We start from the raw sequence: 14497 nt of genomic DNA on the forward strand, positions 1-14497 counted from the left end.
GGAAAATTGGCTGTTTTTTGTGCCACCTGGTGGATATTAAAAAAATAATAATTATGTAATGAAAAAGAGGCCTTCGCATGACTGCGCATGACACATTGCAGCATGATGTGTGAAGAAAATGCACATTCTCAGTGGCCACATCTGTAATATTACTATTTCAAACAATTTAACTGTTTTCGACTAAATTAAACTTTTATGAACACGAAATCTGAAATGTCTGATTGACCCCATATTATAAGGTCTTGTACTGATTCCAGTAGATTTGTATTGATGTTATTGTATTCGATAATATCGTTTTCAATATTTCATGGGGTTAAAAAGTTATTTTCTTATTGATTTTTTAAAGTAAGCAGTCCTGACATGCACCCTTGTCTGCTTTTTTAAATCAAGCCATGAAATATTTGCTGGTGGCTTGGGTTTACTCTATTTGTTGAAGATTTTGTTGCAATCCCTTATGTGGTTAAAAAAAAACTATTTGAGAAAAATAGTTGTGGAAGCAAGGTCTCTGAGAAAATGGACAATCACTGCTGTGCTCTTCAATTTTTCCTTTCTATTTCTACAGAACGCAGAAGTATCTGTCTTTGAGGTCAACATCCGCTTCATTGGAGGCCTTCTGGCTGCGTACTACCTCTCTGGACAGGAGGTACGTTATCACTGTTTATTGATTTCTGCGGGTTTGTGTGTGTCTTCCCTGTCTGTGCCATTTAGTTATTCCAGATGATGGATATGTGCAGTGGCCGCCACCTAGATGAAGATCTGACCAGAGAGAGTTCATCTTAGGGCAGCGCTGTTGGCTCAGAGAACTAAGAATGGCTTTTTCAGGGGAAATAAACGCCCCTCTCGCAAGCCCATGTTAATTAACGCTTCCCTTCTGTCTTATCTGCCCATGGACTTTAATGGGCAAGGGCACAAATAGCCTGTCTCTCCACCCCCATTACTGGGCAGCGTATCTCTACCACTGCATATCGCAGGGTTCTCCTTCTTTTAGTCTGAAGGTGAAAATGCAAAGAAATTAAACTGCAGCCATGCGGCACGACCTCGCCGCCGCTCCACACACTTCATTAGATGAGTTTAGATACTGGACGTGGAACGCGCCACACTTGCATACAAAGTCATTGTGCTTGTCTGTCCCCTGACTGCCTCTTTCTGTCCCCAGTGACCTTTTGTTCTGTCACTATGGTATGTTTTATACATATGCAGTACAGCATGCACTGTCAAAAATATTCTTTAAAGTTTACAGTAAAAAAAAAAACTTGCAGAGACATTCGAAATTTGGAGATAACATTTAGAATATATTTATATAGAATATATTGAAGCAATGTTAATACACCAACAAATATTAACATTTACATATGAAGTATTAGGATCTTTTAAATTAAGGGATCGGTTTAATTCTGCTCAAAGGCAATATTTATAAATTTAAATAGCACTTATTGTGCAAAATTAACATTTAGAAAAATTAAAATTTGTGTAGGGATAGTGTGTTCACAGTAATATTAGGGTGATATAAACTAAAGTCTTTTTTTTAAATTTCCTTACATTAAAATTGGATCCAAATTCCAACGATTTTGAAGCCCGCCACAACATGATGTAGCAGTTTTTTTTTTTTTTTCTCCGCCCACAGACATAGATGGACAGGCATGTATTAACGTCTTGGTATTACCAATAGCTAATAGTCTCAGTATTAGCGGGTTTAAACATCCACAAGACAGGATTTGCAAAAAAACTGGGATTAAAAGATCTGTTTCAACTCTCTGTGATCAGCCTACACTTTAAGAAGCAGTAAGTGGTACATTTTATATTTTTATAGCATTTTGAACTATATTTTATGTCATTCATAATCACTGGAATCAGCACAGCTGCATAGTGTAAACAACTATAAGCAAAGTTGCTTCGATCACACTACAGGAGTCCTGGATTGAGGACATTAAATCTGGTTTTGTAAAGTAAATAAGCTATAATGGATGTCTATACAGCAGCAGATTTACATGTTTGGTGGGCATCCTGTCAAATTTTACATGAGTAGAGAGGCAAAAATGGCACAACGTGTTAAATGTGTGTCTGCGCAAAAATTGTAATGGCATTCGTGTGTGGCTCATTAATCTTACTGTGGTATTTTTGAGAAGTTCTGTTTCATCATGTCTGATAATAACATTTTGTGTGTTTATCCTGACATCTGACCATGATTATCCTTCTATGAAACTAATTGTCCCAAGAATAGGCGGGGAAAACCAGCTTTTTTTCATTTAAAGGCCCAGGCGCAAACAGCTACAATTCTCTCCGACCCTAAAATAGTCAGTTTCAACAGGGTATAATAAATGATCTGATAGGTATTTTGACCTGAATCTTCTCAGACACATTCTGGGGACACTGTTAAAAGGCCAAAATTGAAGCCCTTTCAAAGGGGGATTCTAAAAGAATTGACTCTTTACAATCAAACAAACAAATTCGCCCAGACACCTAATGCCTAGTTCACACTTGAGGATTTTAAGCCTGATTTGAGCCCGATTTGGAAGTTAACGAGCTCGCCGACAGATCGGGCTGTGATCGGGAAGAAATCTGCGGGTGCTCGGCGTTTGCCGCTCTTTATGTGTGAACTACTAAACAACGCATCAACGAGGCTCGCTGACGTGTCAGCGACACCTCGCAGACGGAAATCCAACATTCAGCATGCTAAATATTCCAGAGCAGTCGGCCGACTCAACCCCACGTGTGGTCAGATGTAGTGACGAGCTGCAGCCAATGAGAGAGCATATCAGCATGAGCTGAATGCCTGTGTTTTCAGGAGCTCAGCAGAAACATCTGTGATTGGTCAGAATGGGCATCAAAGCACTCGCTTCATTCTGTGTTAACACAGACATGAGAGTAGGATATATTAACGTGGAGCTAGAATTCTGTAACTAGAATTAGAACTTAAAATTAGAATTACCATACTGCTCATTCTGACCGTTCTCATATAAAACGCCATATTGTCACATCATATTTACATTCAAAGCTATTATTGAGATATTAAAATTAAGCTTTGAATGTCTGGCATCATATTTAATGACACCATTACCCTAAAAATATAATCTTTTTTTTGGTAATACAGCCTATAAATATGTAGTTAAGATACTAAAACACTTAAAGGTCTTGGCTTTCATTTTCACTTTCAAACAGGAGCTATTTCACAGCACAGAATATGCTGTTTTGAAAGATACCTGAAGTAAATTGATGTTTTTGCCATCAGAAGGTTTTGTTTATGTTAGCAGAAAGTTGCCAGGCAAGAAAATGCACACATATTTAAAGTCACAGTGAAAAGTATCAGACATGCATGCAGTCATTTTAACCAATATGGTAATTTAAGGCAGAAATGCTCAGTTCTTTACTGTTTTGTAATAAAAAAAAATAACAATGTCAGAAAGAAATACACTGATAGTTAGAAAACGGCAGGGTGTTATAAATATGTTAGTTTTATTTCAAAGAGTTATAAAATTACAAAAATTAAAAACTCTGTGTATCTATCCACTCGAACCTTGCAGATGAGTGATTAATCCGCTCATAAATCAGCTGATCTGACGATGTTTTTAAATGCTTTCTCCAAAGCTTGAAACGCTGTCAGTGATGTAATCAGCACACAAGCAGCCAATAGTGTTCAGCTTTGTCTGACGACTCCTCCCTCAAAATTTCATTGGCTGTGGTTTGGTAGCTTGAATGAGCTGATGGGGAATGAGTTGTTGTCAGATCATGTAGTGTGTGACCCCCCTCTTGTGGATCATTCACAGAGTGTTGCGTAGTGTGAACACCACAGAGATTAAAAGACACAAAGTCAAGTCATGTAGTGTGAACGGCACAGCGATCTGCTGATGTTTAAAATCCTGTAGTGTGAACTAGGCTTAACAGACACATACACATGCACATTTACAGAAAATGCAGAACAAAAAAGTGAAAAAAGGAAGAATTTAAGAGAGTTACTATAAGTGAAGAAAATACAAACTTTGAGAGCAAACCAAGTGAACCAACAGTAATCATTTGGCCTGTCTATAGTTTTTTAAGAAGACATTCATGTCATATGTCTTAGTTTATGCACCAGTTCAGCATTAATATGGAGGCATTACATGCGTTTCTTGTTTGTTGTGGGGATTCTCTCTGCTGTGTTCTGATGTGGGTTTGCTGGTGGTCTGTTCTTCACTGGAGAGACGTCTCAGAAGGTCAGTCCGATGGAGCAGAGTGTTGTAGTTCAACTTAGAGGCATGAAAAGAATATAGTTGGGTTGTTTTTTCAGCACAACTTGACTTTAGCTGGACTATACAGAAAAAAAAAAAGTAAATTGAGATGGGAAGGTTGATGCTGTCCAAACTCATACCATTATCAGACTCAACTGCTCAGAGTGTAGCTGTTGAATTGTAGTGTGTTGGATATTTAAATTATCTGATGGTTCTGGCCTCAAGGAGAGCTTGAGGTATTGTCCTTGGTTTGGAATGTGGCGAATCAGCATGTTAATTCTTAGTCCCATGAGCTTCCTACATATGGCTTTCAGGAGGGTACAGTTTAAACATCATCTCTTAACTCTAAATATGATGCTTTTTTACATGTTTGATTGAAAATTTGTTTCCTTTTACTGATTTGGATTTTTGGTTCTCTGATCAAAGTGGTTCTTGATCAAAGCAGTTTTGATTATTGATGTCCGCATCACTCAGGCCTCTACAGCATTATACCTTTGTAATACACAGACAAAAACACCACCAAAAGCAGGTGATGATCAGTGAAACATATGATGAACCAATGCTCAGCTCAAACAGATTTTCCACAAGCAGAAACAGACTAAATTATTGAAGATGCTACTAAACTCCTAACACAATCGTGGTAACACACATAACACTAAAATAATTCAGTAAACATTATTTATCAACATTGGATATAACATTAAACACGAATGTAGGAATATCTCATGAGGAAAAAACTCAAAAGAACTATAGCAATGTCAGCAACATGGAAAGGATACTTACTTTATTAATGTTACAGACAAGAGAGGCTCAAGTTTACCAGTGTTTCTTGTACTGCCGCTGGCAAACATCGATTGGATTAAATGAGTTTTACCAATCTTTAAATTACATCTGGATTAGCTGGGCATTTATATCTATTTATGGCATCTAGTCAGTAAAAAGTATGCTGTGCATGGTTATTTTTTTTAAATGTAAAAACTCATGCAATTTCAGCTGTGACTAAATGCATTCTATTGGTCATAGCATCCACACGCTGAACAGAAATGTGTGATTGGTTATTATTCTCTACCTTGCCAATAATTAAATATCCCGTTCAAGTTGTGTTTGCAATGGAGGTTCGGTTTGATCAACTAATTGTTTCAGTGGTTTAGTTCTTCCTCCAGAGCAGGGTTTTTCAAAGTCTAAGACAGTGGGCCTCCCTTTTGACACAACTTATCTATTGGCGCCCCCCTCCTCCCAAACACGCACACACGCACGCACACAAATATATATATATATATATATATATATATATATATATATATATATATATATACATACAGTATATATATATATATATATATATATATATATATATATGTATATATATATATATATATATATATATACAGTATATATAAAGACACAGAAAGATGTCAGACTGTTAACTCACTTTTATCATCATTTGCATGAAAGTGCAATTATTTACAGAGTAATAACAAGTATTTTAATATAACGTTTTTAAAACTAGGATGATGGTTCAATTTGAATAAAACAGATGCAAGAACTGTCCATCCCAGTCAAAACAGTCGAAGTTTAGCGGGTCTTATGCTGTCATTAGCCAAAATATTTTGACAAACCACACATAAAGGTCGTGGTTCATCAGCTGGTCCTGTCCACGTAAATCCTAAACTCAAATACTGATCATTATATCGTCGTCTTTTGGGTTTAAACCCTGAACTTGAAGGCTTTTGTGGCGAGGGGGCGTGGCCGAGAGCCGTGGGAACGGAGTGAGGCCACCGCGTAAGTGGATACACCTGCGGTGCGCACCTGCCTCGGATCCCACGGAAGGAGCTCTGGATCATAAAAGGAGGACCGATGGCAGAGGAAGCCGAGAGAGGATCGGGCCCGGACATATTTTACTTTTGCTTTCAGTTTGACGGCAGTCTCCGTGAGAAGCTGCCTTCCGTTTGTTTTGGTTTAGACGGCAGCCTCCGTGAGGAGCAGCCGTCACTGTTATTAATAAATCATTTTAAAACTGCGTCGGTTCTCCGCCTCCTTCTTCCCGGCGGCCAAAGGGCCGTAAACTTCATTACAGCTTTGAATCGGGGGGTCTCAGAAACCGACCCATTGTATTAGCAGGCATATACCTGTATTGGCGGGCTTGCCAAACAGAAGCGAATTCACAGCTATGGCCTTCTGGGTAAAAAAGGTTTTCTTATATTTGACGTATTATTTTTTTTTGCTTTGTTTAATTAAAACATTTAAATACAATAAAAGATACATATAATAAATAAACTTAATAATTATATTTTTATTATATTATATTTTTTCCTGCGCCTCCCCTGACATGTTCTCATGCTTGAAAACCCCTGCTCCAGAGCTTTAGATATGGTAATTGTTTTTCAGTAATTGATGGACCAATCAAAACAGTTTGGGCCATTTGGCCTATCAGAGTGGAGAGGCTCTACTACTGTTAATTTTGACAAAAAATTTTATTTAGTTTTAGTCTTAGTCCTTTGACTAAAATTCCACTTTAGTTTAGTCTAGTTTTAGTCTTCTGAATCAGTTTTGTTTTAGCCTAGTTTTGGTCAACTGAATTTCAGAAGATTTTATCAAACTAAATTTACTGTAGATTTTTTTAACAAACTGTTGTAGTTGGTGTTACAGTAAATGGTGCTTTATTGTATAGAACTGATTAAATAAGTAGATTAAAGACATGTGACTGGCAAATGGTAATGTGTTGTCTTGTAAAATGTGCTCTTAGTCCCATGGCTCTGTTAACTCACACATAGAGGAATTCTGAAGTGAAAATGTACTTAAAAAATACAATTGCACTTTACTTCAAGGCAGTTTTGTTAGAATTTGACTCCCTAATAAGCTGATTGTAGCACTACAGTATCATTACATCCTTATGGACGTAAAAAAAATAATCACATCACAGAATGATGTCCTGAATGATGCAGTTTTTGTTTTGTGGTAGATGTACACTGTAAATAGCTGTTGGCATGACGATCGCGGTAGAAGACCGTGTGGGTGAACCTAGCGCGAGTTAGATCAGGGATAACGTTAGCTAAACTGTAGCTGCAGCTAAAATGAAACACAAATGAAAATGTCAGTATATTTTTATTTTAGGTGTAGTCATCGTCACTTTTTAATTTAGTTTTTGTCTAATTTTTATAGGTAAACTTAGTCGCCACAAAATTATGACTTTTTTTTGTCAATGAAATAAACACTCTACTCTCTAAACATTTTTTTCTGCTGCATATTCAAACTACTGATATAAAATAAGTTTAATCAACACAATTCTTCAACTTATTTTTAATCTTCTTAAATTTGTGAAAACAATTAAGTTAGTTAACTTGATCAATTTGTGTTGGGACAAATGAAAAGAATTGTGTTGAACCCAGCCTTTTTTTTTAAGTGTAGAAGTGTTTAGATTGGGTGAAACTTGAGTGATTATAGGATTTGGTAAAACCAAACTATTTAAAAATTTGTTTTTTATTTAGTTCATGAATGTAAAATTCATAAAGAAGTTTCACTGTTACAGTGAGGTATCCATGCTCTCCTGTAACATAGATTTTTATGATGCACCTTTCCCTATTGACAACCATTCAAATGCCATTTCGAAATCACTGGGTGCCCATGAGCAGAGATGACACATTTGAAATTGCTTTCTTCCAGGGGATCATGCAGCAGCCCGGCAGATGCTACTGAGATGTATAGGAGAACTAATGAATAACTTTCTTGAGGTATTTTACTTGGTGCAGGCAGGGAGTCTCTATGAATGTGTCCCCCATATGCAGTGGAGCAGATGCTAGAGGACTTTAACTGAAGGCAAAGTGTCATACATAGAAAGCCATTCCTCTTTAATACTTTTGATGAGGCACGATGAAGCGAGCCGCTTGGGGTGGAGGGAATGAAAGCGAGGCATGTGTGTTGCTAGAGAGAGGAGTCCGATCTAAAGAAGAGCGAAGACTCTGTGCTTATATCCACTCTGGAGGTTATCTCTTCTGTGCCAGACCACATCCTCCATCTCACCCTTTTGCTCCATCTCTCTCTCTCTCTCTCTCTCCCTCTCTCTCCCCCCCAGCCTGTCAGCCGCTCCAGCAGAGCCCCTGTGCAGTGATGGATGATGTTTATTCTGTTGTCCCTCTGTCCTCTCTTCCAGAGTCTTTTGGTCCTCTTGGTTTTTCTTTTATCCTTTTCTTTCATCTCTCCTCCCTTGTTCTTCAACTCCCCATCATCCTTGCATCTTTCGTAAGTGTTGATACACAATGGAAGTGAGGAGATGAATATAGATCCAAAGTAACAAGTGGCCAGGGTTTGGATGGTTGGCTTGGTATGCTGTGTGTGTACGATACACTAAAGCCCACATCTGCATCTTCATTGATAGCCATTCAAAAGATGTTTTTAGTAAATGTTTAACTCAGGCTTGATGAAAATGTGGGAAATATGGCGCAAAATCTTTTTTTTGTTTCACTCAAATGAAAGAAATATAATTAAAGAGACATGAGCTGTACTTATCTACATTTTACAAACTAATGGATAAAACCTTGTTTTTGAAGGATAGTGGCAAAGTATAAGGATTTAAAATGGCAGTTAATTTGTATTTTGGTACTGCACTGTGTTCCTTAAATAGTCTTTGAATGTGTCATCTAATTGCCCTGCTAAAAATGCCTGACAAGATTTTTGGTATATAAACTATTCTTTAACTAAATCACATTTTAGTGAATGGCTATTATACAATAAAGAGACTCTTAAACTTGATTTTTTTAAATGTTACAAAATGTGTGCAATGGTAAAGTGTAAATACTGAACAATCGAAGCTAACTTTGAGGTGCCAATAATAATGATACAGTAAACCTCAAACTCTGTAAACAAAATAAATAATTATAATCAAATCTGAGCTTTCATGCAAGGGAACCTACCATCATTATTCAAATTCATACTGCAACATTACAAATTGTGATTGTGATAATGGCTATATTACCCCTATGCTAAAAAAATCTTTCCGATGGGGAGCTAGGGGCTGAGATGCACTAGAGAAGAAACCAAAAAGCTACTCCGGTCACATCCTTATATTTAATTACAATCTCCTCACTGCTGCTAGCCACCACACTCATTTTCATGTGTTGTTATTCTGACCTGAAGTGTTCAAGCGTGAGTGCGTGGTTTCGGTTTCCTTCACCAATTTCAATGCGCTTTGTGCTCACGCTCGCTGTGCCCTCTCCCCTGTCAACTTTTCTCAAAGGATGACAAATGAACAAACCATTACTGCGGTTTCGATACAAGTTTATGATGAAAAGTAAAAAGCACGGCAGTGTTAGGATGTGCTGTGTTTGTCTGAGGTAATTAGTCTGCCGTTATTACTGAAATATGTATATTCCATACAAAGTATGAAGGAGATTGGTTTGTTTTACTTTTATGAATCGCGGTGTGCTCATGGCATTTTGAAAATTTCAGATGTATTCAACTATGATACTTGGGAAAAACGCACGCATAACGTGTGTGCCGCTTGCACAACATGTGTGCATCGCTAATATGTACTTCATGCAAGTCGCGCGCCTCCATTGGAAATGACAAACTTGCACACCAAGCTTATTGGCATTGCTTTCAAGATACGCGCTGAGCAGCCACATTTTAATAAAACTACAGCCTTCATACCAAAACTACAAACCTTTTTTTAAATTTTTTTTATAATTATATTGACAATAGTGTTTGGTCAATAAATACCGATTATATCGCTCAGACTTGATGTAAAGCACTCCAGTATGATGATCAGCCTCAAAGAAAACATGGGCACTCAAAAAACTGAAACGACAATAGGCAATGTGTGTAATCGAACCAGTGCAGTTCTTTAAAGATAACCCTGAATATTATGCACAACCGATGAGCCAGAAACGATGATAATGAGTATTAATGGGACTTGTAATACATTGAACAGCTTTACTTTGCTGTTTGTTATTTTGCTCCAATTTACTGCCAAATGTTCAGTCTCGTACCTTTTACCTCTGAATGAAGAGAGTTTAATAGAGCAGTCCACTCAGCAGCCTGTGTTCATTGTCTAGGAGATGACTGATGATGGAAAGCAGGCCATTTCCATTTTCTTTCTTTCCGAAATTTGCCAGTATTTTTCTTATATTTCTTATTTTCTAGTACACTTGTTATGACCTAAAATAAAGGCCATTGGTATAGAACGGGGTCATGGGCAACACTAGAGGGCATTGTCATGCCGCCATCATGACATTTCTGCTGCCAGAGATAGCAGAACAGAATTGGTTGCTTGCGTGAACATGACCCACATCACAGACACACAGCTAGCTAATTATCAGCAGCCGTAGTTGATTATGTCTCTGATGGATGTGGCCATGAAATGCTCCAGTTTGATCGTGAAGCAGTGATCATTATCACAGACATTTTTGTTGAGCACATGAACTGTCACTCCATCACTTGCTCTCTTTAATCTGTATCTCATCACTATACCTGGCTCCATGTAACATTGTTGGCTGACTGCTCTAGATATTTAGCATGCTAGATATTGTGTTTTTGTTTGAGATTAGCGGGCAACACGTCAGTGAGACTCTGAGGTCTCTCTTTGAGACTGAGTTGTTGATTAGTTCACACATAAAGATTGCAAAACACCAATGGCCTGTCGAATTTTCCCGTTACAGTCTGACCCATGATTCAGGCTTAAAGTCCAGTAGTTGGCATAAGGCAGTTATGCACTTTGATGGCGTTTAGCCCTTCACTAAGATTGGAAGTTGTTTTTATACTGTTAAAATGTACCGTATGTATAATTTGGCAGTTGAGGTAGAAAATAATACTACATTACTGTACTGTATAGTACTATGTACTCTATGGCCTGCTTTTACAGATAAAGCTTGGATTAATCCAGGACTTGATTAAATCAGGCTTTTTAATAAGTTTTTGTGTTTTAGAAACCATATATAGAGAGTGATAGATTGTCCTGTGCAACAGCCACCTGTTAGGTTTGTGCTGCCGGTGTGAAAAGCAAACGCCTGCGCGCTGCTTTTGAGGTAGAGGTGTTGACTCTACCACTGCGCGCACATTGCTTCAGCTCTGTTTGCACGTACATGTGAAAGACTCCCGGGGTTTTCCACATCCATCATGGTCTGGATCATTTTGTGTGTGTGCTGCTTTATTTCTGGATTCAATTAATGATCGTTATATCATGGATCGAGCGATGACATGCAGAGAATCAGAACAGATCAAATAGACACACCAAGCTGTGACCACACGTGCAGGCCATAGTTTTTGTTTTTTATCATCAAAACATACTGTTTCGGCCATGTTGTTTTAGTGATAAAAATCTTTCGGCCGAATATTCGGTGCATCTCTACTAATTACTTACGCCATGGGTGGTAAAACTCAGCAAAGTGTACCTCCAACCCTAATCAAACACACCTGCCTATAGCTTTCTAATGACTTGAAGACATTGCTTAGCATGTTCAGGTGTGTTTGATTAGTGTTGGAGCAAAACTGTGCAGAACACCGACCCTCCAGGACCAAGTTTGCCCAGCTTGTTTCTTGTTAAATAACAATAAGTATTTTTGAAAAAAGGCTGGAAACCTGTATCCTTTGGCTTCCTCTGTATTTGTTTTTCCTACTGTGGAGCTCTGTGGTTACAGGTTTCAAACATTGTTCAAAAAAATCCTCCTCTGTGTTAATCAGATAAAAGAAATTCTTAAAGGTATGCAACCACTCCAACTTGAGCAAATTAAGAAATTTTCATTTTTAGGTAAACTATCACTTTAAGATGGTCATAAAACATTTAGTCTAGGACCTCAAGCCTCATTTGTGAAACTGGGGATATATTACATAATATACAGTACATTTCTTGCTGTTTTTTTTTAAACTAAAAAATACAGATTCACTGTTTAATTATAAGTTTTATCAATTATTTTTAGGCAAATTGGTCTTGAATTTGTATTTCTTTTATTTAAAAAAATAATAAGTTTTTTAAGGCCATTTGATACTTTATATGAAGACAAGCAAATAGAAACACTGGTCATAAAAACGATGGGCTCAATAACAGTTCTGAATAACTCCTTTCTAAATGCTTCTTGGAATGTTTATTTTTATGGGCTTTTCAGCGGTTATGACCCTCAAAACATTTTTCTGGTACCTCTCTGGCAAGCCAGCAATTTTGGATGACTTGCTTTCAGGTCTCACAACTAACAAGCAATTTTCCAATGGGTCTGCACAGCACTTTTCTTCTTTTTAAAAGACAAATCCTGAGATGTATATTTAAAGCTTTCTCTCTTACAGATGCTGAGACATTTTTGGCAGTCCTTTATAAGATGTTTCAATTACAACATTTTAGACAGCCCAATTACTGTATGAATCAGTAGATATCTCAAACACCGAGCTGACAGAGGTTTTATTTCTTAGCGTTACTTCAAGCCAAATGGGATCATAGGCTGTAAGCAAACAACAGGCAAATATTTGTTCTTTCTCTTGATTTGCACATAAATTACAGGCGTGATGGTGTGAGGAAATGCTGTTTGCTCCAGGCATTATGCGTCCGTTAGTTTTCTCCCATCAGTCTCTGTGTTGATGTGCACTGTCCTGTGGTTGTATATCCTTCACAGCGCTGGAGAATATGCGGTGTCACATTAGGGAGCAGCACACTCTTCTGTTGTCAAACACTGATCTCATCAAAGACAGAACAGAACCGCAGCCTCGGGCCCCGCGGAGCCAAGATAAGGACAGAGATTTAAGGAGGGATTTGACGGATGAGAAAATGTTTGTCAACCATTCATCTGCGTGTTTGATGTGCTGCAGACTTTGGTCAGACCGTCAACCATCAAATGTCCTCTTGGAATACAAATAACGTCCTTTCTAGACTGGGATTTTTTTTTTTTTTACATGTCTGCTTTTCCTGCAGATTTCCTACAATCATGACCATTTAAACACATAATTAGTAAAATTATAAATGTAGCTATTACTTTCATAATAGATAATATTTTTGTGTGTTTTTATAGATGCATCATATTGTTATGCTTGATTTTAAATAACCATAAATGGAGGTATGTATAATTTCGAGCATGGGCTTCATGGAAAGTGTAACCTGTAGTTTTATGAGCTGTTAAGTTAACATTATTGAGCACCTAACAAGTAGTTATATAAAGGTTTGTTGGCATTGTACAGCTAGACCACCGGTGCTAGTGTTTGTTTTGACATCCCAGCTGCGGTTTTGTTTGCCACTCATCAGTGTAAAATGAGACACACCGTATGCTGGGCCAGCTGAGAACTGAAGCAAAATAATTGGTCAGTCTTTTTCACAAAAAAGAAATGTCCAGGTGTTATTTAATCTCTAAATCGAAAGAAAGAGGACAAATAGATTCTGTGCTATGAGGTTATGAATTGAGTTTTTCATAATAGTGCATTTCCCTAATATCTCATTACTGTAATGTTCTCATTAACGGTAATGTGTAAGAAGTTGTTTAATATTATGCATAATGGAAATGACTGCTTTTATGCTGATTAGGAAATCATTAAAAACAAAAACTTTTTTGATAATAAGAATCTAATTGGATTCACCATTAAAAATAATAACAATTGCAAAGAAACAGAAATATTTTTAATTAATTAATTTAATGAAGATTTGGGGACTTGTGCTTATTTTTTTCAGTGTTTTAATGCAAGTAAAACATACTATTCATTTCAAAAGTTAAATGGGTAAAATGCATTATATGCTTACTATGCAATGGGTCTGAAGGGCTTTCATATACACACAAAGCATATTTTTTGGTGCAAGCTCTGATATTTTGAATTGTTTAAATATTTTATGGGGGGTTGGGGGGGGGTCTAAATATGGGCACAAATTGTCCATCATTATTAAGGCCAATCTGTGTTTTATGTACATGCATATTAAAATACATAAAATAATAAGTAATTATACTGCATTTTATTATTTAAAATAATTTAAATACATAATGGGTACATCCTAGTGGTTTGAAGGATGGAAACAACTATAGAACTGTTTTTTTAAAAATACCTAAAATATTAAGTATATATGCAGCATTGTATTACTTAAAATAAACAAAATGGCTAGGTAAATCCTACTCACTATAAAATGCTGGGCTGGAAAATAACCCAAGCCTAACCCAGGTGCTGGGTAGCTATAGGACCAAACATGCTGTGTTTTTTTTTTTTTTCTTTTGACCCAATTGCTGGGTTTACTCATTTGTACCAGAACGTTGGGACATTTCAGTGGTTCCCAACTTATTTTTTCCTGAGACCCTCTTTCCACCCGCAAAATATTGTAAGGCCTTCCTCAACATTCA

At 37.1% G+C, this 14497-nt stretch overlaps 1 protein-coding gene and 1 long non-coding RNA gene across 3 annotated transcripts in view; one reads left to right on the forward strand and one right to left on the reverse strand.

Moving 5' to 3' along the window:
- Window positions 1-14497, reverse strand: part of LOC141376109 (uncharacterized) — a 607180-nt gene that overhangs the window by 175138 nt on the left and 417545 nt on the right. The window lies entirely within an intron of this gene.
- The window catches only part of man1a2 (mannosidase, alpha, class 1A, member 2), a 214567-nt gene that overhangs the window by 156565 nt on the left and 43505 nt on the right, over window positions 1-14497 (forward strand). For both annotated transcript variants that reach the window (NM_001256622.1, XM_005167537.5), the window contains exon 6: window positions 563-643. In NM_001256622.1, the coding sequence (NP_001243551.1) occupies window positions 563-643 (81 nt within the window). The remainder of the gene's footprint in view (window positions 1-562; window positions 644-14497) is intronic.

The sequence above is a fragment of the Danio rerio genome, chromosome 9 (genome assembly GCF_049306965.1).
Source record: "Danio rerio strain Tuebingen ecotype United States chromosome 9, GRCz12tu, whole genome shotgun sequence".
Lineage (NCBI taxonomy): Eukaryota > Metazoa > Chordata > Actinopteri > Cypriniformes > Danionidae > Danio > Danio rerio.